Here is a 25,461-nt window from a genome sequence, read left to right on the forward strand (position 1 = left end):
GCGCCCTCCTGTACCCAAAAGGTGTGCCCGCCAGAACCCTGCCAAAGTGTGCGCTGCGCAGTGGCTGAAGTCAAACCTCTCCGCGACCGCAACGGAGGGAGATTTTCCGAGGCAGGGCTTGAGTCAGCCGTGAAGGAGGAAGAGCCAAGGCAATGAGTGTGTTCGCCGCCCCTGCCACCCTCGACCACATGGCACGCCGGCAGGGGCCAGGGCTGCGTGCCTGAGCGCGGAGGCGTAGCTTCCATGAATGCACCAGGTGCAGTGGCACCGGAACCCAGAGGCCTGAGGGATCCACTCGTTATCTTCAAAGCCTGTCACCCACCATCAAATACACTTTGTGAAGAATAGTAGCAAACACAGGTACATTTCTAAAGTGTAAAGCGTGCATATAATAATGCAACGTGTGCCTACGCACTGGAAGGCTCAGATCTTTATTCTGCGCACCTCCGACCAGCACGAATTTGCCATCCAGCCCACGGCTCGAGGGATTGGAAGACTCTCTCTCTGCACTCACGGCTCGCAAGTACCAACCGCTTAGTGCGGGTGGGCTCGGGGAAGGGGTTTATTTCCGCACAGTGTGGCGTTAAGTGGGGGAGTAGCTTAAAAAGAGGCACATGTCCCAGACGCACTTTTACATGGTCGACTCTAAAGCGTTGATGTGCCTCAGTGATGAGGCTTCCTAGTGATTGCCTGTCACATACATGCCAATAGGCCCGATTCAGGCGGGAGACTACCGATTTTACAAGCCAAAATGGCTTTATTCTGGCTGTCTCCCACCCGAAATTGCATTTTCTACAATAGAAGTCAAGGGGTCATTTTCACTCTCCCGATCTTTTTATTTTAAATCTCCCACGTCCCTATCCTAAAATGTTGGCATGTATGCTGTCATCATATCACAGTCGACTAGGTGGTCCTGGTTATGAGACCAGCCAATGCGATAAGTAACCTGTCGTTCCTCCCGAGCAGACATTTGAATGTATTAGGACAGCCTACAGTGAGAGTTGAGTCCCTGGTCGCCTAATGACTCGTCTGTTGCGTTGGGTGATCTACTGTTATTTCACCCCGCTATTTCCATGAGTCATGGCTTAACTTGTGTGGTAATAGGACACCCGTCCCCGAATCACTCGAGTGGTGGGAAATAAAGAACTGTTGAAAACAGGTCTGACTCCCATTCACGACTGCCAAAGTCACTGCTGCACTGGTACACGGCATCGGTAGCCAAAGACCCCTCCCTCACTGGCCACTGGGTGTCGCTATTGTCCTAAACAGTAAAACAAATCCCTAGCCCCTGCCCAAGCAGCAGGATGAATGAGCCCTTCTCATTTCGGCAGAGTCTGTGGAGGATTCTTCTGGGCGATGGTCTGGCTGATAGGGAGCCAGGGCAGCAGCACGTGTTCCTGCCGCCAACCCCACTCTGTGTTGTTACTCCAGGGCTTAAGTATTGTGAAAAAACTGATTGGGGGGGGTAGGGGGGGTCTCGTAAAGGAGCGTGGCCAATGTAATTAAGGGTGTGGCTTAAAAACACATAAGCTAAAAATCTTTGCTTAGCATAGGTTTCCGCCCGACTTGTATTTTGCTGTTTCTGTCATTGCATCCAGATATATGATACAACAGGTAACATCATACCTACAAGTCAGGACTATTGGCTTTGTCATTGGTTGTTAGTTACATAAGATAAATAAGCAGCGAATATGGCTTGTAGATAATATTGAAAAAGCTTCCACTTAAAGCCCTGGTGACAGCACAGCAATGTTGCTGCTCCTGAGTTTCAAAAAGAGAAGGGAAATCCAGAGTGAAAATTACTCTCTTTAAAGGATTGATTACAGTGTCAATGGGAAATTGGAACATCTACAAAAAGCTGGTTTAATGCAACATAACTTTAACAAGCATTGGCATAGCCAATAGGTCTCGCCTTTGGGACCTTATAAGTGTTTAGCCATGCAACAGTTGCATAACTAAATACTTATAAGGTTCCAAAAGCGAGACCTATTGGCTATGCCAAGCGGCCCTGCTGCAGCGAAAGTGAAAGTGATCGCGATCAAGCATCAAAGCGGCCGTGCGGCCACGAAAGTGAAAGTAATCACGGTAAAAGCGGCGCCCGCGCATATGCACTGTAGCTCTAGGCTGGCCTGGTAGCACTTTTTGGAGCCCTCTCAATAAGTCTCGCCAGACTAGCGCATGCACTGGGTCAGGCGAGACCTAAAAAGGGAGAGGTGCACAAGTAACCAGAAACAAATCTGTACATCACAACCCAAGCTGGTTCCTTTGCCCCCCCCTCCCCCACCCCCCCTTGGGCTGTCAGAGGATTGCTTAAGGCTTGCTTAAAGATCATTACTTCGGGAGCAAAGTATCAAGGCATTTCTGAATACAAGTTCTGGAGCCTGGCACTCGGAATGTCTAGGTGCAACCTCGTAACCATCTGCTGCCCGTGTGATGAATGGCTGAGTACCCCAAACTAGAACACCGGAAGCCGGCACCAGTATCAGTGATCCGTCACTGGCCCCGTACACCTCCCCAAGAGGTTGTAGAGTCCGCCTCCCCCCTCTCAATGTGGAGCCGTCCGTGCAAAGACCGAGCAGGAGTTCCAACATTCTCTGAGAAAGATGTCATCATCACCGGAAGTCCCAAATCCGCCAGGTCAAAGGGTGGAGCCCAGTGAGGTCACAGGGACTTCTTTGTGAGTGCGCCTCACGAGTGATAGTGCACTTTACAAATACATATCACATAATATGTCAGTGCTTCATTTGTACACAAGCATTGAAAATGCAATAGGTCTCGCCTTTTATTAAGTTAAAGCCATTTGCTTTACTAATGGTATTGTATAGCAAAGCAAATGGCTTTAACTTAATCAAAGGCGAGACCTATTGCATTTTTAATGCCTGTTTGTAAAGTCAGAGCCTCCGTCTCTCAAGGTATCAAATAAACTGATGTCACTCCTCTTGGCGGCATCAAAGCAAGCATTCTTAACGCAGTGCAACATCCAGAAGTATGCCTGCAATGGGAAAGGCAGATCTCCCGCATAGTGGTAAAGTGCTCAACCAGTACACCTCAGCCTGTGTCCCTCAAACACTATCGCAGTTATTGAATCAGTGACTCATTTCTCAAAACTGAAACACTAATACAATAAATTGAACATTTTCTAAAATTCCACCTCGGGGAACTATGAAATATGGAAAATATTTCATGGGTCCCTGTGAAATATGGGTTGTGTCATCATAATAAAAGCACTCAAACCCTTCTGCAAAACGTTTCCGTTATCAAGGCCACTAGTGTTCTACCATTGGAAGACTAAATTATGTGGCAGGATTATCTATTGTTGCTGTAGTTTTTTTTCTCCCTTACGCATGGGTTCCGCCGGATTCAAAGTGGCAGGAAAGTGATGCGAGCAGACAAATATAACTATCCGTAAGGTACAGAGAGGAAACGTAACACTCGATGAACCTGGAAACAGGCGACCTCTTCAAACCCTGATAGAAAGACTGTCGAGATGCATTCAAGTAGGAAAAGAAATGCTCCACGTGCACCCTTAAGAAAACCTAGCGCGTGCCCCATCATACCGAAGCACGCCATGCATCTCTCAACACATTCACTGATAGCCCTGCCTCGCGCCCTTTTTTTCATTTTTAGGTATGTCTTGACAGTGAGCGCAGCTGTTTACATGGCTTATGTTCAGTTACCTGTGCTTTAAAGTGCATATAGTGTAGGTTTGGGCTTCACCCAGGTGAGTACTGACACCCTTGACTGTGTAGTATATAATTCTGCCTCCCATGCGGTGCTTGCATTGCATTTTTAAGGGGACTATTTTACGTCTAAAAGTTACACTCAGCCATCGCAGCTTAAACTGTTTATCTCGTGGGGCCCCGGGGGCATTGTATAGGGGAAACTATTTTTGTCTGGGGGTGTTCACTGAAACAAACTTTTTTGTATGTGTATTTTGGATGATTTAAAAGAATACTGACCAACCTCAAACGTAACAAGTGAAATATTAGCCATGGTTTAAAGATGCTGTGATATTTCCCACCCCACTCCACTGGGCATAGAACATTTGAGACTGGCAGGAGATCACATTATAACGCTACCCAAGTGAGGCCTATAAAGGCATATCTGATCGGTGGCCTCATGGGCTACTTCATAGACCGACAAAACAACCCCAGAAATTGATTACAAACCTAAATAAACTAAAATAGGAAAAAATTAAAATAAGATTTACACGCGTGAGAGGGAGCTGGAAGTTGGGGTGTGTGGGTTGCTGCAGCACCTCCAAAATAGCCATACTGTAGTTAGAAAGTGAATGAAAAATAAAGATACCATGACGTTTTCTTGTTATCGTGTTACAGTTGCTGTGTGTTCAAAGACTGAGGTCAAATGTCAGGCTGTGTCTTCTGTCAGGCTGTGTCTTCTGTCAGGCTGTGTCTTCTGTCAGGCTGTGTCTTCCATCAGGCTGTGTCTTCTGTCAGGCTGTGTCTTCTGTCAGGCTGTGTCTTCTGTCAGGCTGTGTCTTCCGTCAGGCTGTGTCTTCCGTCAGGCTGTGTCTTCCGTCAGGCTGTGTCTTCCGTCAGGCAGTGTCTTCCGTCAGGCAGTGTCTTCCGTCAGGCAGTGTCTTCCGTCAGGCTGTGTCTTCTGTCAGGCTGTGTCTTCCGTCAGGCTGTGTCTTCCGTCAGGCTGTGTCTTCCGTCAGGCTGTGTCTTCCGTCAGGCTGTGTCTTCCGTCAGGCTGTGTCTTCCGTCAGGCTGTGTCTTCCGTCAGGCTGTGTCTTCCGTCAGGCAGTGTCTTCCGTCAGGCAGTGTCTTCCGTCAGGCAGTGTCTTCCGTCAGGCAGTGTCTTCCGTCAGGCTGTGTCTTCCGTCAGGCTGTGTCTTCCGTCAGGCTGTGTCTTCCGTCAGGCTGTGTCTTCTGTCAGGCTGTGTCTTCCGTCAGGCTGTGTCTTCTGTCAGGCTGTGTCTTCCGTCAGGCTGTGTCAAGGCTGTGTCTTCTGTCAGGCTGTGTCTTCCGTCAGGCAGTGTCTTCCGTCAGGCAGTGTCTTCCGTCAGGCTGTGTCTTCTGTCAGGCTGTGTCTTCCGTCAGGCTGTGTCTTCCGTCAGGCTGTGTCTTCCGTCAGGCTGTGTCTTCCGTCAGGCTGTGTCTTCCGTCAGGCAGTGTCTTCCGTCAGGCAGTGTCTTCCGTCAGGCAGTGTCTTCCGTCAGGCTGTGTCTTCTGTCAGGCTGTGTCTTCCGTCAGGCTGTGTCTTCCGTCAGGCTGTGTCTTCCGTCAGGCTGTGTCTTCCGTCAGGCTGTGTCTTCCGTCAGGCTGTGTCTTCCGTCAGGCTGTGTCTTCCGTCAGGCTGTGTCTTCCGTCAGGCAGTGTCTTCCGTCAGGCAGTGTCTTCCGTCAGGCAGTGTCTTCCGTCAGGCAGTGTCTTCCGTCAGGCTGTGTCTTCCGTCAGGCTGTGTCTTCCGTCAGGCTGTGTCTTCCGTCAGGCTGTGTCTTCTGTCAGGCTGTGTCTTCCGTCAGGCTGTGTCTTCTGTCAGGCTGTGTCTTCTGTCAGGCTGTGTCTTCCGTCAGGCTGCTGTCCTAACATTGGGATCAGTGTTCTTTTTCATTCACTGACTACAAAGTGAGAGGAGTTTGAAAAGAGAACCATGTGACAATCTTGCTGGGGCACAGGGAGAGTGGAAGGAAAATCTGTCAGCTGTCAATATTTCCTAACACCCAACAACATTTAAATATCTGTAAATAAACTGAAAAAAAAGAAAAAGAAAAGAAAAAATATATCAGAAGTTTGGAAAGTGCAAAAGAAGAATTAAAATTAAAAAAAATCTGGAGTATGTTGAAAACAAAGATTTAATACGATCAAAACGAATCAAGGCACTTTACTTGGTGAAGCGCCAATTCTAAATATTCGTGAAACCTAATTTCCACATGTTAGTGAGCCATATAGTTCAATCAGTAAAACTGCCTGACTATGCAAATTCACTGGCCGTTTCAATGGAAAGTTTTGCTGTCTGCAGAAGACCGTGCACTACCACACCATGCTTTAGTAATATATGTGCGACCGTGGACTGCACAATGCAGCACCGGCTCTCCTGATGAGTGGGCGTGGTTCATGTGCTACGCTTGCTCTCATAGTGCCCTAGTGTGATGCTTGGATTTTTCACAATCACTCTGGCTTAAGTGATGTGACGTTGATGGCAGCCCCCGACTCTGAAAATTGGGTCCAGCACCCTGAGCTCGTTGTAACTGAGGATAATGGTAGAAACCCGAGGCCTCGTGATAACATGGGTTAAAAGTGGTGTTATGCTAATTTGGATATTGACGTCGACGTATGTTTGGCATCAGGAGAATTGATATTTATAGAAATTGTGGTTTATTATCCACTTTTCGTATATTTACATGTTTTCTTTGTTTTACATATGCATATGAGGTGCCTTTGTAGATCACATTATTTGTTATCCTATAAGTATAATAGTAGCACTTTTACAGTGACATGAAGTTCCAAAAGTGTAGTAGCAGAGCTGCATAAAGTAGTGTAGGGTATTGTTGTTATATTATCTCTCCTGCTAGCTCTGGTTTTACAGCTAGCTGCATAAAGTAGTGTAGGCTATTGTTGTTATATTATCTCTCCTGCTAGCTCTGGTTTTACAGCTAGCTGCCTAAAAATAGGGTATTGTTGTTATATTATCTCTCCTGCTAGCTCTGGTTTTACAGCTAGCTGCATAAAAAGAGGGTATTGTTGTTACATTATCTCTCCTGCTAGCTCTGGTTTTACAGCTAGCTGCATAAAAATAGGGTATTGTTGTTACATTATCTCTCCTGCTAGCTCTGGTTTTACAGCTAGCTGCATAAAAAGAGGGTATTGTTGTTACATTATCTCTCCTGCTAGCTCTGGTTTTACAGCTAGCTGCATAAAAAGAGGGTATTGTTGTTACATTATCTCTCCTGCTAGCTCTGGTTTTACAGCTAGCTGCATAAAAATAGGGTATTGTTGTTACATTATCTCTCCTGCTAGCTCTGGTTTTACAGCTAGCTGCATAAAAATAGGGTATTGTTGTTACATTATCTCTCCTGCTAGCTCTGGTTTTACAGCTAACAACAGACTGGTTGCGGGATCTTCAAACCATCATACATATTGAGCAGAGGTGCAAGTCCCAGACTGCGAAGTGCTGTTAGTTAAAGGAACTCTGCTGTCCAAGGGGATCACTAGATATGGTGCCACTTGGTGGCTGTCTTTTCCGTGGCTGATTAACTTGCTCTGTTGCTTTGAACACATTTTAATTAAATGGGGCGCAGGGCACCGTCCCCACCCTCACAGCTGGAGGGCAGGTGAGACAGCTGCTTTCAGGACTATGCGGATAGAGTGGCCTCTTGCGCCAAATGCGGACCTGAGGGAGCAGTGTACATTTTGTAAAGGCCCATGCATGATTTGCTGCAGAAGAGACATTACTCTTCCTAAGTATGCTACGCATGGCACTGGAGTATGGAGAATTCCATGAACTTCTCCTCAGAACAACATATGTCTTTTTTTATTTTTAGATTATAATTATTTTTGGGAAATTGTGCAATAAAATGGTTTGGTCTATTTCTGGGGAGGGTGCAGTTTCTCTGTGTGCTCTCTTGGTGGGTGCAATATGAGAGTGATGCAAAAATATTTTCCATGGCTGCTTTTAGCTTCCAAATAAATGCAGAATGTGACCTTAGCGAAGAAGCAGCTGAGTCCACTCCATTAAGCCTTGTTCAGCCAGTAGTGTAATCTAACATCGCGTGCACGCGTGCTGACCAAAAGGCACCACTGTAGTGCGGTGACATCTTCATTGATTGCAGTCATGTTTTGTTGTTCCAAATCCAAGGTTCACAATAGCCAGGCCTAAAATCGGTCTGTTTGGTTCTGTACGAAAACATTATAAAGAATCTGTATTCCATAATTTCAAATAATGTTTTCCTTGTTTTCCTTCCTTCAAGCTATTTAGTTATTTTATTTATTTATTTAAAAAGTTTTATATAGCGCTGGCTAGACCTGAAGGTATCATAGCGCTTTACATGAGATAGGACATTGCATAAGAAAATTTTTACATAATTACATCTGTTATAGTTACAATTAGCAGTAAATGCAAGGGAGAAAAACAAGCGCTTAACAGAATAATAAGATATTAGAGCATAGCATAACCAGTACACACGTCTTAGGAGTGGTGGAGGGTAGAGGGGAAAAGGAAAGCAGGAGAGAGGCAAGCGGACAGGGTCAGGTAGATCAGACGGGGGAAGGTACTCGGGGCGAACAAGGCCGTAGAAGTAGTTGAAGAGACAGAGCTGTGAAAACAATGTCTGATGTCCGGCTGGGTAGGTGACGGCCAATGGGGTGAACCAGAGCCAGACTCCGCTTTAGCTGCATAGGACAGCTCCACCGGGCAGCGGCCAAGGGTACTCCGTCTCTGCTGTAAGTACACACAAATATAGTTACAGCCCGTGGGGCATCGTCATAGTTCCATAAAGAGGCATCAGTCCCAGTGTAATTGGGAGGTGCCAACTGCCTCATCCTCCATCCCACTCCCGGATCGCCGGACGTAGGGATCTGGGGTCGCCAAGTAGCCCTGGCTCGGGTCATATCAGCTATTATTAGTTAACTTAATTATTTAGTAGAAGTACTTTCCGAACATTAATGAAAGTATTTCAATTACTTGATTTCACAGTGATCCTTTTGAATGGATTGTACAGGTTTTTGGGCTAACTAAATTGGCAGATCTATGCATTCAATCACATTACTAAACCAACATTGTGAAGTGTCGCATATATTCGCTTAACATGTGTTGTTCATATCACTAAGAGCCTGAAGCATATAATCTTGTGGATGGAGGAAAGTTTCCTCTATCTGAAGAGGGGAAACAATATTCTAATAATAGGGAATGATGCTAACATCCACTCACTCAAGCCTTTTACTGGCCTACCCTGCTAGCCAAGCCCAAACTGAGACTCCGAGATCCAAAAGACCAGGAGTCCTTTTTGTTCCCAAGATGTCCTTCATTCCTCAGATAAATTATTTTGTTAAAAGTACCAAAGAATGCAATACAAAGAAGAGTTTGTCCTCATGTACATGTCAAGTAACTTGTTGAGCTAAGAGAAGCCTTTGCCCTAGTGAGGTTTTCCTATAATGCCGTCATCTATGCTGGCCCTACGTAAGTCATAAATCCAAAAATCTCAAAGAATCTTAAATTGGGTGAGCGGCTAGAATATCTCTGAAGCTCCAGAAGCACACAAGCAAGACACCGCAATTCTTTAAACGCTCCAGTCGTAAACAGTAGAGCTACGCAAAGAGAAATGATCCTCCTGAGAACAGGGGCAATCTGCCCGCAAAACCTGCTGCTATCTACTCGCTGGGAACCATAGATCCAAGACTGCTTCCAGAGGGTGCCAAAGCAAGCCGATATCAGACACACTGGAAGAACCTTAAAGTCCCGGGTCCCCACCATTGGAGTGAACTGCGACCAACTTTCAGATGTCAACCTAACATGTAAGAATGACTTTTAGACCACTCTTTTCAAGAATGTTTTTTAATGCTATTGCTTACGCAAGACTCTCTTCCTTCATCCCTAGGACTGAACCTAGGCAATCCGGAAGATCTCACCAAGACCCTGATATTCTTAATATCTTTGGTGGATTTAGTTTGTTCCCTCTCCCTCGTTCTCTCACCCATCCCCCTACCCATTCTTTTGTTTGCAGGCCCATCCAGGTGGGCCAGGCCCGTACTTTTTCAGGGCCCCATCTTTTCATGCCCCAGCATTTTATAATAGATTTTAAAGCACAGCTGTCCTATTTATAAATAACACGACAGCTAACACAGCTAATATCACCAGATGGCCCAGATGCTGAATATGCCATATTTTCTCTTACCCTCAGTACATATTTAAGTCTGGCGTTAGACAAGATCTTTTAATTTTACTGACAATATATGTGTAATAGTCTTACTAATGGATGCTTTAAACCAGCCCTCTTCATTCATTAGCCTAGTATTTTGTCATTCACATTTTTTCCACCCACTACAGCACACAACATAGGGAACAGGGCAGCCCTCTTCAGTCATTGACTTGCTTCACTGTGAGTGGCAGTAGTCTGGCCTTTCATACGGAGCACATCCACACATAAAGTAGTTCTCTTCCGTGCCATGAACTAATATTGCATTGTGGGCTTTTTGAGACAAAAATATATTTTTTGCATCTAGCCCTTTTTATTTTTAGAAGCACGGGGGTCCTGTAGCTTCCCCAACAAAATGATTTACAAAAACATTGCCAAAACAAGCAATGAAAAAGCCCAAAGTCTGGCAGCCAACGCAGTCCTATTGGTTTTGCAAATGCTTGTTTTAAAACTTTTTAAAGCAAGCCCTTTGAAGGGCCCCATTTCAGTGTGTTGACCCACACCCTTCAAAAGTGTTCCCATGCCAGTTTGTGGACAAGGCCTAGTTGTGGCCGTAATGCCACTCTGCACAACCCCAGTGGGCTGTAGGGAAGGGGGCTGATATCAGAGAATGCAGACACGTTTAGGGAACGGGTCTTTCAAAATATGCCTCCAGTATGCCATCTTAATGCCTTCATTTTAATTTGCATGGGAAGTGCCTCTTAAACAACAATGCAAACTGTTCTACTGTACCTGCGGTACATGTCCTCAGAGTCTGCACAACTGGTTCTTCTGACCACAGATGTGCATGTGTGCTGTGCTTTAGGATGACATGCACAGAGAGACACTGAAGAGGTCCTCCTCGAGCTCTTCCTGCTGACTTGCCGTAGTGCGCTGAGGAGTCTCCTTCTAGCAGTATACAGGTTTATGAGCCTGCCCGATGCCCGCCTGCCTCCTACCTTCAGCCAAAACATCAGCCTACAATCCCATTGTAAGAGTCAGTGAATCATTCAGCACAAATGTGTTTTAAATCCCCTAAACTAGTAATCGTTAGGTGGCGCGACTGCACCCCTTATCCATCCCGCTCTGTCTCCATCCTGACCCAGTAAGGGTGTCTCTGAGCTTTGGAACCACCACTCCAAGGCCGCCCCCTAAAGCATGCCTACTTCAAGCTGCAGTCATGGGTAATTGTGTAATATGGGCCAATATTGCCATCACGTGTTCTTTTAACATCATACACCATGAGGCTCACGGTCAAATGGTTTGTAAATCTCACTAGAGCAATAAGATGGCAACATTCAACCTTATAATACATTGCCAATTCTGTATTTTTAAATCGCACGTGTATTTGGTTTGGTTAACTTGAGAAAAAATGTTTTTCTAGCAAGGAAATGTTTATTTAAAAAGGGTAAACGCAATGCTGGCATATACTGTTTGGTTGTCTGCAGTAAAAGGAGAAGCGCAATACTTAATTATTTAGTTAAGATTAAGCTGTTTTTTAAATTTAAATTCCAATTTAAAAAAACTGTCAAAATTGAAAATTAAGAACGTTTTATTTATTTTTTAAACCTGCTTGTAGAAAATAGGGATTGTTGAAATTGTTGACTTCACAGTGTAGCTAATAACGAGCACGGATTGTAACAAGCAAGTCTGCGTTGTGCTTGCCTCTCGTGAATAGATTGCTGTTGCAACAATAAACAACGGTCAGGACAGTGGAGTTACGGAATTCTGTGGTTGTGGCGTTTACTGAATAATTATGGATTCAGTAATTCTGGATTGCTCCAGGGCTGGGCCCACCCTTGGCGGCTTTAATAATATTGCAAACACTACATATGTGTTTCTTAGAGCCTTAAGTCAATCTCCTCTACCGTGAGTCTCAACACCTCCCTAGCCTTCACTGCTGAGAGAGTCTGTCCCCGATGGCTGCTCCCTTGCACTCTCATGAAGAGCTCCTTCAGAGACACCGTTATTGTGTTGCACTACTACATTTATATAGCGCTTACGTTCTGCCCCTACGTGGGGCACTGAGTTGCATGCCGGGGCAGCTGTTACCTGGAAGCAGCAGTGGGGTGTGTAGGGGAAAAGGGGCGGGGGTCGGGTTAAAAAAAAAAATCACTTACCTCTCGGCCGTACATCTGACTGCCGCCACCGCCTCTCCTGCATCCTCTTCCTGGCTTCTTGGGTGAAACAGGAAGCACCAGGGCTCCCAGTAGCCAATTGCAATGCAGCTTTGTGATTAATCTGAGCACCGTCACGGCACTCAGAAAGGGGCTGGAGGGGTGGGCATGCTCTCCATGCTGGCTGTAATGCAGCCTGCATGGAGATCGTGCTATGTGCGCATCTCTGGCCGGCCAATCACTCATGCTCACATAGGGAGTGCAAACCACTGCTCCCCCTGCTCTGAGAGCAGCCCGCCCCACAAAGATGCAGTGACGGGAAAAAATAAAATGATAATAAGCTCGAGTTATCATTTATTTATCCTTTTTTTACTCTGCAGAAAGCAATGGGGCGACGCTCCTCCGCCTTAGCATTTGTAGGGTGTGTGATTGAGAGGGGGTTGACTTTAGTTTGAACCTATGAGGGAAGTGTTTCCATGTCAGGGCATGCGTGATGACCACCGAGGTGCAGTTATTGTGCTCTAGGACGCTTAGCAGTGTGAGAGCGCGGCGCGCATTGCTCCCCAGCCCCTTGCACATGCCCCTCACAGCAGCGAGGCCTGCTCCGCGTTAGCCGCAGGCAGCTGTCCTCCCTCACCTAAAGAGTGACTAATTCCGCCCCCTCGCTCTCCGTTTGTGTGGTTATAAATATTTCATTTCTGGCTTCAGCTCCTTAAAGCTGTTTACCGCGTGGAGAGCCTCGTCTTAATACAGCACAGCAGGCCTGGAGCTGCACGGCGGGAGGGCGCCGCCCACACAGGATATCGAGGCGGCGAGGGGTGCGGGCACGGGATGGACAGGCTGTAGAGATGTGGAACTAGGGACAGTTTTCAATGCAGCCAGGACGAGTGCGGACGAGACGTACCTGACGGCGCCGAGGCGGTCCGGCTGTATTTGTGCCGTCCCTTCTTTGTCTATATGTCTCTTGGGCCCAGGTTCTTAATAGGAAAATAAGAATAAATACATGAAGGAAGTCGGGGTCTGCTGCTTTAGAGATTGCAAGGATAACTACTAGGACCTGATGCCCGTTTTCTTTCTTGGAAATCTGTTCTCGTTGGTAATGCGGAAATCAGTGGCAAGTGATATTTTAAATTTCACCCCGCAAGAAGGGGTGGGAGGAGTGGTTCGAAAGTTTATCTGTTGGTAAAGTTACTGGTGATTTAATGTTCTTACGAGCATCCAGGGCTTTCAGTGGGATTAAAAAGGTGTGGTAGGGTCTCTAAATGGCGTTTAGACAAAAAAAAAGTGAAACTAGGAATATTTTGCGACAGCAGTTGCCTTTTTAATTATGTGGTCTAAAACGTGTGAGGTAATATCCGGTGTGCCACACAGCGTGCCCACCTGGCCAGTATATGTGCCTCTCTAAGGTATTGCATCCGAACATATCCCATAGCAATAAACAAACACACGCCTAAAACATGTCAAACATATTGGCTGTGCCAATGCTTGTTAACAGTATCAGTTAAAAATAAGAACAATTTTGTTGTGAATAATTATAATTTAAAATGTTTCCGTTCAACAAATATGAGGCACTAATATTACTAAAGGACGTGGAAGCGGCAGTGGCCCTTCTGAAAATGTCCATCTTTCCCATCTCTCACACCCCCTCTTCCTCTTCGTTGCTCTCATCTCCTGTGTCCTTCTGCGTGTCACCTCCCCTTCGCCACGCGCTCTCAAAAATACACGCCCATGCTCTTGTTTCTCACCTGTAAACTTAGCATTTTGGTTTCCTTCGGCGCAGTCACTATTCCAACCGCTGTGCATACTCCCTTCAAAGTCACACACTTTCACGCTAAAAGGTTATTACAATTTGCGTATATGTAACCATCACCGTGGGCGCTCCACAGAGAGGCCATGGATTGGATGAGCATATAGTCTGGGCACCTGCATGACCCCATAGCACTCACTGTGAAAAACTCTCACCGCCTTCAGCATCAACTCTGGAGCTCTTAATCGTGCCCTCTCATGAACACCCGATGAACTCACTCAGACACCCAGGCCCTCATTACAAGTTAAGGGATCAGCATTTGTACAGGGATTAGAATTACGAGTTGTGTCATCATTGTCACACCGTCACTGTTGGATCCCCTGAGAGATTCTATGGCATACCTGCTGAAACTCACCAGGGAAAAAGCAAAACATCTGATCTGGAATAATCCTGTTGGGGTGCGCGTGCGCCAGAACCACATATCCCACGGTGCATTGGGGTGAATGAGCCCTTCTGGAGCATGGTGCACCTGTTGGCATGGCGTCCAGCGTCGTCACCTGCCTATTGCTAAATGCATTATTGTGACAGGTTACAGTGTTGCACGTGCCTCGCACTTATCTGGTGGTTCTGATTGCGGAATGCAGTACCAGGAGAAGAGAGTTAATAATTGATGGGAGAGGGTCAAGTTTCACGAGTTTATCTTTACAGCACGAAGTGATATGAAAAATCATGTCACCAGGCACAGGTCGACGTTTGTTTAAGGAAGGCCTTGTTCACCTTGGCAACGCGCACGTGAACGGGCACCCTTCGGTGTCTGGTCGTCTTTGAACCTGTTTTCCCAGCCCTGGCATCTTGCGCCAAGGTTGTGGGAGTAGAGCTGTCTCCTGTCACTTCCGGGTGAGTGTCTCGAGAAGGGAAGGCACCGTCCCTGTGTGCAGGTCCAGAGTGCTTCACAGTGACGAGGACGACTCTGGCCAGGGAGTGGCTGTGCATGGCTCCTTATCTGCCCACCTCCGCGTGAGGCCCAAGGGATCCGGAACGCGCTCCGGGCGCCAGTTTCACCCGCGAAAATGATCCACTCCACCAAGCGCGACCCAGGTAAGCTGCTGGGGTTCGGGAGCTCGGGTGCCAGGGGCAGGTGCCTCGGGGCCAGGCGTGGTCTGTGCCAGGGGCGAGCTGCGACGGGGCGAGGCGTGGTCTGCTGGAGGCGCACCGAAGGGTTCAGGTGCAGCTGCGACGGGCAGAGGTGGGGGTCTGCTTGTGGGGCTGCGCACCGCGTACAGGGCCGGCTTTAGGGCGGTGCGACCGGTGCCACCGAACCGGGTGCTTGCTTGACAAGGGGGCGCCTGTTTACTTGAAAGCACCTGCTGCCTCGTTTCTGGCCTCCAGCACTTTTCAGTGGACAATTAAAATGTCAAGGAAACTCCAGTGATTAATGTTCTTCCTGGCAAGATCGGAGTTTTGTCGATTAGAAGTTTTCACTCCTGGAAGTTTTGAAGGTAGCGCAGAGGGTTTAAATATGCCTGCTGCAAGAACATGTACGATGCACATCACAAAGTGAATGTAATGTAAACAGGTCAGTGGGTTACTGCTTTTGTCAGAGACTTCCTTTTGTTAGTTGCAGTTTACAGTGAGCTCTTAACTGTCATGAAAGAACTGCGTGCAGACTTTAAGGTATAGATTAGAGCGTATGGATTTTTTGCCTAGACTTTCATCATTGTAATGTTGCACAAAGGGTTCATTTGGGTACAAATCAGTTCTTGTTATTAAAGAGAGCCCCAATCCATTGTGTTCTATTTTAAATTCAGAGTTTGTGCTTCTCCAGACCAAGTACTCGTCAACTGTACTGCCTACCTGTATGGATGACATGTGAATGCACCCCTTGTAGTCCTCTGTCATATGTAAAATTTACTATACACTGATTTGCACACCTATGGTTGAATGTCTCTGTGTAATGCGTGTGAGTGAGGCTATAAAATTAATTAAATGCATCTGAGAGAGAGGTTATGGAGAGTGTTAAAGGGTGGTAGTGAGGGTATCCGTGACTGAGGTGGTCTTTGGGGGCGCCAAAAAACATTGTCGCACTGGGCGCCGCAAGTGCTAAAGCCGGCCCTGACCGCGTATACACCTGCAGCGCTGTGTCCGATAATAGCCGGGCTGGGGGCAGCTGCTGGAACACCTGGCCTACCATGTGCTCCTTTTCCTTACATGGGCAACGAGGCGCCCTGTCTGCCTTTACTGCGAATTTACAATAGGCTCGAAGAATGAGGCTTTCTAGGTGAACGACAGCCCCTGCAGCAGAAGGGACTGCGGTTTCCATGTTCAGGACTTACTGACGCTGCCTCGAGTGTACGCACAGTGCGTGGGGGCCACCCTGTGCATCTGACATGTTGGGCTCGTGTGGCCTCTGACGTGAAATGGCAGCGTAAGTACTCGCACCGCGTCCCCCGGTGTCAATGACCGTGTCGCTGTTCAGGCTCGGACTGCGTGGCCCACAAACAAAAATGACCCTCCCTGTAAGTGAATTTCAAAGCTAAAAAAGTGACCCAAATATTGAACAAGTGTTTTGCAAGGTGTGTAGAACTGCATGCGTTTGAGCTTGTTGCAGACAGTGCATGTTTAATATCAGGGAGATCAACTCTAAAATCATGCCCAGCAGGCGATAAACCAGTCCTACAAACAACCCAAAACAAGCATTGGCATAGCCAATAGGTCTCGCCTTTGGGACCTTATAAGTGTTTAGCCATGCAACAGTTGCCTAACTAAATACTTATAAGGTCCCAAAAGCGAGACCTATTGGCTATGCCAAGCGGCCGTGCGGCCGCGAAAGTGAAAGTGATCGCGAGCAAACATCAAAGTGAAAGTAATCGCGGTAAAGCGCGGCGCGCGCGCCCGCGCACATGCACTGTAGCTCTAGGCTGGCCTGGTAGCACTTTTTGGAGTCCTCTCAATAAGTCTTGCCAGACCAGCGCATGCGCTGGGTCAGGCGAGACCTAAAAACGGCCACACACTGACCACGAAGAATGGCCCATCGGACACTGCCCGGGTGCCCTAGATGCAGGCCCGGCTCCAGAAATTTTTAGTTGGGTGGGCCAAGGGTGCATTTGGGTGGGCCGCTGTTGCTTCCTGTGGTAGCCTACAAGCCCTAGATTACATTATATTTACTTGCAAACAGTCACCATGATACAACGGATCAATTCTGTGTGTATACAGAGCATGTGGAGAGTTATTTGAAAGTAAGAGCAATGTCTGGACTTCAGTGCAAACCTTCAAATTCCAACAGGCCAGGTTTCAAAACAAGTACTTCCAAGCCCGATTATCCACTTTTCTACCACCCTTCTCCTGTGCACCTTATCTCACAGCTGAACTTGGGTCACAGCCCCATATCAGCCCCATCCAGCTCCACTTTCATTATTCCCGTCAAAAACATTAGTAAAATCACCTTCAATCTTAAAACATTGAATATAGCAGTAAATATAATTAGCACACACTTTAAAATATGCTCCACAGTTGTCCTAATGACCTGACTGCTAAATAAATAAAAACAGAAAGGCCATGAGCGGGCCGGTTTCTGCGCTAGCGCGAATGTCTTTTTTGGTGGCTTACCAATGGCCTCTTTTTCCGCAGATACCATTACTACCACCCTCCAACAGTGCCCTTCATCTCTCTGTAGCCCCTTCTCAAATGCATTTCATTTGTTGTATAGTGTTACTACTCATATCAGTGTAGGGTGTTGCAGTACTTTACATCACACGCCCTTTATACAGAGACAATGAATCATACAAGTATGTAAATCAGCCTATAGGGAATGTCACATGAGCCAATGAGGATTACAAGGTGTAGGAATCACATGTCATACATACTGGTGGGCAGTATATTTTAAGAGGGTTTGATCTGGAGAAGCACAAACTCAGGCTTTAAAGCATACCCCAGTGGTTGGGGCTTGGCTTTACTAATAAAAATGTATATCGGCCCAAACTCTTTTTAGCAACATTAAAGTAATGAAAGACTGGGGAATTTCTAACTATGTAGTAACACAAAAAAGTGAAGTTCTAACTATACCATTCATGTTTGTATGCAGCTCTTTGATGACCGTTCATAGGTCACTGTCCTATGTTAGGATTGTAACTTCTGAATTGTAAGTAACACAAGGATCTCTGTGACAAAGGCAGTAACCCACTGAGCTATCCAAATAAAATACAGCTTATCCGCATTTCAAAACTACCAACAGGCAAAGGATTGCTCTCCGGCAGGATCATTAATCACCAGTTCTCTGGACATTGTTTGTTGATGTCTTGCATCCATGGCCATGATAATGATAAAAACAATTTAAATGAAGCATACACAAAGTATGTACCCTGCTGGGCCTGTGCAGATTTTAAAAAGAAAAACAAATAGTAACACATTCACTGATCTACTCCTTGTGTCACAGCCTGATCTGATAAGCAGCTGCAGGAGTCAGGAAAGGTGAATCAGAATAAACAAACTTCTTTTCTCCAATGCTGAACAGAAATGGAAATATCCACGCATAGGTAAAGTTTACTCTGTGTCAAATCATGTGTTCCCTTCGCCATGCCCCTGTTGTACTTGCACGCCACAGCCCACTCTTCTAAAAGGAGTTGGGTGATTGTGGATGGCTGTGAGAAGGAGCCCAGGCCCAATCACGCATCTCGCAGAACAGGAAGAAAAACAACGTTCGTAGGAACGTTTTCAATTAAAGTGCCGATTTTGTATTGCCCTTCATGTCCTCACTGGGAGGGCCAAGGCTCATCATTGGGTGGGCCAGGCTCATGTTTGGGTGGGCCTGCTCCACCCGGCCCACCCTCTAGAACCGGGCCTGCCTAGATGCCAGTCCGACCCTGGCCACTGAATTACAGTAACTTGCGAATGTATGGTCTTGTATTGAAGTTGGAGAATTTTGGCGCTTGACGCTTTTGTTTTTGTGAAGTGCAGTGTAAGATGTGCATTTTTCCCTTTTATACGGAGAAAAGCAAGAGTTGAAATTCTTTCTTTTTATTCTGGTGTTGCCCAAGTATCTGCATCATTTACATTTATTAAAGCTTTTCAACAAACATGGGCTCAGTGGCATTATTGTAAAATCTTGTCTGTCATGATGTATCTGTTTATGTATTTTTAAAACATTGGGTAGCTTTTCACCGAATATTGGTTCTGGTCTCCTGTATCGGCGCTGGTCATCTGTTTACTGAACCGTCCCACACACATACATCGAACCCCAGGCGAGCTGGCAGAGCCCCAGCTGACTAACAGGTTCACCTCGTTTTCCCGCATTCCTTCCGTCTCCTGGAAAGAAACACGCGTTGTTGACTCCAGGAGCGGAGCAGTCCCTGTCGCTGTTGTGGGTGAATCCGGCAGTCGAGTCCAAAGCATACGCGACATTCTCGGAAATGACGCGCCTGCGCGAGCCCATGGGCGTAGTTCCGAAAGGAGTCACACGTTCCCCATTTTAACTATTGTGGGTGGGTGGGTGGGTGGGTATTTGCTTGATGTACGAGGCAATTTAAGAACCATTCTGATATGTAACAATGACGTTATTGTGGTGTTTTCATTATGTTTTAAGTTGAATAAAGAGATTAACAAAAAAAATTAGAAAAAAAAGAAGTCCCGCGCAGCCGGGTTTGTGAAGATTTACAACTCCTTGACCACTACTCGGAACCTTAAAATGTACATGCGACGTCTCTCTGAGTTCGTCGACGTGTGCCGTTCACCGGATGTGAGCGAGCGGCAAATTAACAGCGAGAGCCCAGGCAAGGGTCCGGTGCATGACCTGAGCTGTAAGAATATTTGGCGCGTAAAATGTACTACAAACGTCATTTAAAAACAAAATCTCTTCAAAATTCCAAAAGTGCTAAAGTGTTTTATCTTAGTATAGCAGAATATATCACTGCACTGAGAGACATTTATTACAGTGATTGTTTTTAAATATGAATTTAGAAACATTCTAACCACCCTGACAGTAATGCAACTCGTAAATTAAGAGGCAAGTCATTTGTAATTCTTATTAGAATGTGACAACATTGCAGCCTGTAAAATGAAACACAAGGTTTTAGTACTGCACTCTCATATGTAGCATTGGAGAAAGAGTAGACTCAGCAAAAGGAAATATTGTCCAAGGATCACACAATTTGGGCAAGCAGGGAAGCCGCGATTTCAGATTGCACAACTCATGCACTGGATGGGTATCTCTTGTTTTCTGATTTACCTCGGGGTTAATGTTTTGTCTTTAGTTCATGGAGCGTGAGGTGAGAGTGTGGGCGGCAGGCGGAAGCTGGTCTTTTTGGGGTTGCGGGTCCAAGAGCACCCTGTACTGAGCCAGAGCCGGGCATCTGCCGGGCGCTTCCCCTGGCTCGCCCGCCTCCAGTATTCACATTCATTCCTGGCACTCCTGTTTTTTGATGCTACATCTTGAGAGTCTGGTTTACAGATATTGTGCCCTGGAAATGAGACGTTTGAAACCTCTTTTGTATACATGGGTGTTATTGTCCACTTACCCACGCTTAATGGTTTCCTTGCACCTAGAACATTGCGGTGTGCGGTGTCATCACCCTCTGGTCGCTCCCTGAATGTGATGTAAGGCGCAAGACGTGGGATCTAAAGGTGGAGCTTCGGCCTGTGTTGTCGGGTAGGAGTGGCCATCCCAACAATGAGGGTGGGTGATGGCGGTGTGCAGTATCTCGGCCACAGGGTCCACAACAATGAATGTTTTACTACATTCTCCTGTATTTCAGCAGTCCAGAAACAGTGTAAACGTCCCCTCAAAGAGCGCAGACTCCAGCACTCTGTGCCAAGCTCCTTTATTGGGTGTTTGGGTGAAGGGGCACTTGTTACACAGCTGCAGGGACATTAGGGCCGTGCATACTCTGTTCTTCAACAACTAGTCTTTTGTCAAAAACACATATGACCCCCCACACTGACTCTCTGTAATGACACGCTGCCGGCTCTAATGGCCGCACATAGAAGGACTGCGATGGGGGCGTGAAGCGACCCTCTGCGTGCTGTCTTATGCTTCACACAGAGCTCGCAGAATATTCTGTACCTGGCCCCTGTGACTTCTTCTAGAGGCACCGTTCCATTCGGGGGGTTGGGGAGAAGCGGGAATGGGAGGGGGAGGTGGAGTGAGTGGAGTCGAGGTGCACTCAACCATTCGACCTTCCGTGGTCAATAAAACGAGTGTCTCTATCAGTTGGGAAATATTGATAGTATATAAAATATGTCAATGGACTTTGAATAAAAGCATACTTTAAAAATCACATTATCATTGTTATTATTAGTATGGTTGGTGAGACTGTTGTGCTTGTCCAGCATGTCTGCCCACTCACTGATGTCCATCCAGAAACAGACTGGCCATGTTGCTGCTTGGTCTAGACCGCGCCATCTCTTGAAGTTGTGCTGGGCCCGACCAACATCGGGAATGCCCTCTAATGTCTCGTGCCTGAATTTATGCCTGCTCGTCCTCCTTTTGGGCTACTGACTGGGTCCCGTCTCAGTCCCTTGTTGGGCTCCTGCTAGACAGTGGTCCTCAGGGGAGCACATATCAGGGAGGGGTAAGTGCTTACCTCCCAGTATGGGTAAACTGGATGACATGAGATTGTTTGATATATTGTCCCCATAGAAGAATGTACTCGCGATGACAGCATTCTGTGTTGCCGGATGAACAGCTGTGGCATATAGGGACAGAAGGACTCTATGCCATGTGTTCTGAGCCATGTCTTTTCACTTTTGTTTGAAGAATGTCAATAAAACATTATACAAAAAAGTACTTAACTCCCAGTAGGCGGCTTCTTCTGCCGGTGCTCAAACACACAACTCTCTCTTCTCCAAGAGTATTCTGGGCCAGGAGGAGTTATTCAAATATGCCCACCTGGATAATCATGCGTGTGTCGTCTGGCTGCCAGGACATGCCCATGCGGTCCTTCAAACCTGACCACGGTCACTAGAAGGAACTTCCAGTTGTCTCATACCGATAGGCTGAGGACAGCTGCCACCTCAAGGGGCTCACAGGGGGCCACATGCAGGCCATTCAACCGCTAAATAAAGGCGCTCACCCCAATGACATATTCACTGCATGATCGAAAGCAGTCTATCTCCACGAAGGAATTCCTAAGCAGGTGTAGGTATGGACCTGCAGCGAATTGCTTTGGGAATGTGGGTGAATGCTCACACCTTTTTGACTGTAGAAGTTGTCTTCAGTTTCATTGCATTTTTCAGAGCGCCCGGACCCCATGTGATGCCCCAGTGAGAAAACCCTCAAGTACTGCTGTAAGTGCCCTTTATGAATGCAGTACATCGACAGATGTAGGTTAATTTCCGCATGTGTATGCAATAACTCTGTATACAAAACCGACTCTGGGAATCAGTAGGGTGCTTGCAGAATTTGAAACTACTTACCATGAGCAGGTCTCACTCCCAGATTTAAAAAAAGCTTTGTGGACCACCAAAGAAACCCGCAAATTTGGCCCCAAAAAAATGTGTTACTGCCCCCCATGATTTTGCTTTTTCTATAAACAGTACTGGAGATATCGATGAACTGTGATGCAGTGAGGTCCATGTGAGTTTAGAACTTTGGACCCAGTGATAAATGTCCCTTGCGCGCCTCTTCCAGGGTCTAACCAAGGAGTGCACAAACCCATGTCACATTTGTATTCCTCCCCAATCTTGGTCATTTATCTTTATTGTATAAAGTCTTTGGCAGGTTGCTAGGAATGTAATAAAAGCACATTTCTGCATGATTAAAAAGTGGTAATCCGGGCATCAAATATTTTGAGGGACCGGCCAATGTACCATGTGGAGAAACAAAGAATTCCGAGCACAGAAAATGACCACCTAATTTTTTGCTTTTTCGAATATAGGAAACAAATAATGTGTATTAATTTGGCCTTTCACTTGGAGCTTGACTAGGGTTCAGTGGCATATTGGTGGCTTTGTTGTGTGTGTATGTTTGTATGTGTATCACTCATGTAGCGCCAGTCTACCTCTGAGCAAGGGACGGCTTCAGTTTGAGGCTTCACGGCGGGAGAACTGGAAGGGCCACAATTCAATATCAAGGACCAGGCTGGAAAGGTGGATTAGATGCATCTGGAGACATGTGTCTTCGGATCTTTTTTGAACTTCGGAAGTGATGGGGCAACCCTGGCACTCTGCAGATGTTGTGCCCTATTTGAGGATGTTGATGGCGAAGTCCTGTTCCTACAATATTTCTTTTGCCGTTCCTCATCTCCAGTCGGGTGGGATGCATATCTGTAGTGGAGCGCTCTCTTTGTGTCACTGGCGTGCACATTGGTACCTACCTGTCAGGAAACCAACCGTTAAATGAATATAGCAGGGAGACGTATGCATAATACCGCTCTAGCCACCTCGCTCAACCAGGAGAACGCCTTGGTTGATTTTTCCTAAGTCTCTCTAGGACAGTCTGATGTTACCTATGTGACAGGGTTTATTATTGATCTTTCAGCTTGTAGCCATAGCATCCAAAACGATACATAAACTGACCAACACACGCAACTATATAAAACATACAGATAAAATAAAGTGTGGCACCGAGAAACAAATCTTCTTCTGCCCTTGGACAACCACCCAGCTGCCTTCATTAAGAATGTGGCATTGGCGCTGGTCGTACCCGTCGCAATCACTGTTAGCAGCTCCTCCTTAGAGGACGTTGTACCTGCTGAACCACTCTTGACCACCCTCAGCCTATATAGGAGTGCCCTTCTGGCGCCAGTGGTCCCTGAATGAGCTACGCAGGAACATAATGAGAACTGCAACTACCCCACTATGCCCTAGGATGTTTATTATCTGGGGGTCTGGATCTGCGTCTGGAGTGGTAAATAAGCATCGATGAGGAGCAGAGAGGATGCTCACATTAGAAGCATTCAAGTATACAAAAAGTGATGTATGGAGTGAATGCTTGAATGAATCTCAGCCACTGGTAAATACTCGGGCCGCATCACAGTCATTAGAAGTATTAAAGTATACAAAAAGTGATGTATGGGATGAATGCTTGAATGAATCTCAGCCACTGGTAAATACTCAGGGCTGCATCAGTCATTAGAAGCATTAAAGTATACAAAAAGTGAGTAGTGCGGCGGCAGACACAAAAGGGCATTTCTGCATTTGTGGAAACATTTGAACCCTGTGGGTGCTATCATTAGAAGTAATGCAGGGACTGACATGGGGTAGATACTTATTTTGAGTCTTTTAAGCTGATGCTGTGGGGTTTGGGAGTCAGGATTAAGATATTGTGAATTCTTTGTGCGAAATCGATTAGCGATGAGCTGTGGGACAGTCTCACGGTGCAGACCTAGACTGACCTTGTATCATGTGTTTCTATAACAGTGATGATCCTCAACGCGCCCGCGGTCCTTGCCAGCTTTAGCCAGCCTCGCTAATGTGCATTGTTAGAAGATGTTGTGTTTATATTGTTGCCTCGGTGAGAAGCACTGGGTGAGGTGTCTCAGGGCTAAAGGTATGCTCCGTCTTGTCACTTAGGACCTTGCTATTGACATATGCATTCATGTGATGCATGTGAGTGAAGCTTTGCTAGGGTAACACTTATTGGTACATACCTTCTCCAGTCAAAATGGCTGACAGTCACAGTACCTGAAATTTGCATATTCGTGAAACATACTTGTTTCGGATTGTGGAATTATAGTGGTGAGGTGAATATCGTATTGCGGCAGTAAGAGCCATATCTTATTTGCTCCTCTGAGCAGATGAAAATGGGGTTTCTAATTCATAATTGGAGGGGGTTTCGAACATTTCCGGAACCTACGTCCATCATATGTGGTCCCCTTACAGGCAGAGACAATTCCATACTTCTATGTGATCCATCCAGTCACTAGACAGTGGAGGGCCCCCCATGTGTAAGGACTCTCCCTGCACGGCAACACGAAGCCCAAAGCATCTTGAGTTGTCCTATGCGTGGCAGATCTAGCCCCCCCTCACTGATCTGGGCTGCATGGGAGTCAAATCAAGTTCTACCACCAAAACTTGAATCCATTCTAAGCGTAGCGGTCCTAGAAAGGGCAGACCACAGCATAACCCCTACAATATGCAGGAAAAGGTTCCTTCATCTGTGTTAGACTTGTTAGAAGTATTTGATACAAGTCATTTATTTAACCAAACCCTTAACAAACGCTGCATCTATGCAAATGCACTTTGTGTAGGGTTTTCAACTGTATCAGCTGCAGGCTGGATGGAGGGCCATCCCCATTGGTTGAATCCGTACCAATCCTCGTCCTCGGTTGGACCCACACTTTTCCGTCATCTCCTTCCCAGCCCACGAAAGTATTGGCTGATTACATTGTATCTCCTTATGATCCTCCATATGTTCTGTGCGGACCTCAGTTTATTTCTGGGTAGGGGCCTTTAATGGTGGCATAATTCGAATATTCTGATTTTGACAATTCAGACTCCACGCTGAGTTCCTAGTTCACCCAATCAATTCACCCAGTTTAGACTTCCCTGTCCTATTCCAGGGTCTTATCGCCTCACAGGCCTATGTCCTTCCGACCCTGCCTCCAGCCTCCAGCCCACAGGGTGGTTTCCCTGGTAGATGCAGTCATCCATCCCGCATGAATAATAGCTGAGGCCCAGGATCTAATGAATGCAGCAGCACATGGCAGCTTCTCAACCTCCTTCTCGCCAAAACGCAACGTATATATGGTCTCCTCCCCATAGTCGGTGTCTGTTCCGGGAGTGCACTGGGCCATTCATCCGCTCTTGAC

The 25,461-nt window shown here is 46.6% G+C and overlaps 1 protein-coding gene across 5 annotated transcripts in view; it reads left to right on the plus strand.

The window, feature by feature from the left end:
* FGD4 (FYVE, RhoGEF and PH domain containing 4) overlaps positions 1 to 25,461 on the plus strand; it is a 597,812-nt gene that overhangs the window by 323,231 nt on the left and 249,120 nt on the right. The window contains exon 1 of one of the 5 annotated variants that reach the window (XM_085652398.1): positions 14,437 to 14,818. The exons of the other annotated variants lie outside the window; for them this stretch is intronic. Coding sequence (XP_085508524.1) covers positions 14,791 to 14,818 — 28 coding nt within the window. The 5' untranslated portion in view covers positions 14,437 to 14,790. Of the gene's footprint in view, positions 1 to 14,436; positions 14,819 to 25,461 lie in introns of those variants that run through there. 5 annotated transcript variants of the gene reach the window in all.

Source organism: Triturus cristatus, chromosome 4_1 (genome assembly GCF_964204655.1).
Source record: "Triturus cristatus chromosome 4_1, aTriCri1.1, whole genome shotgun sequence".
Taxonomy (NCBI): Eukaryota; Metazoa; Chordata; class Amphibia; order Caudata; family Salamandridae; genus Triturus; species Triturus cristatus.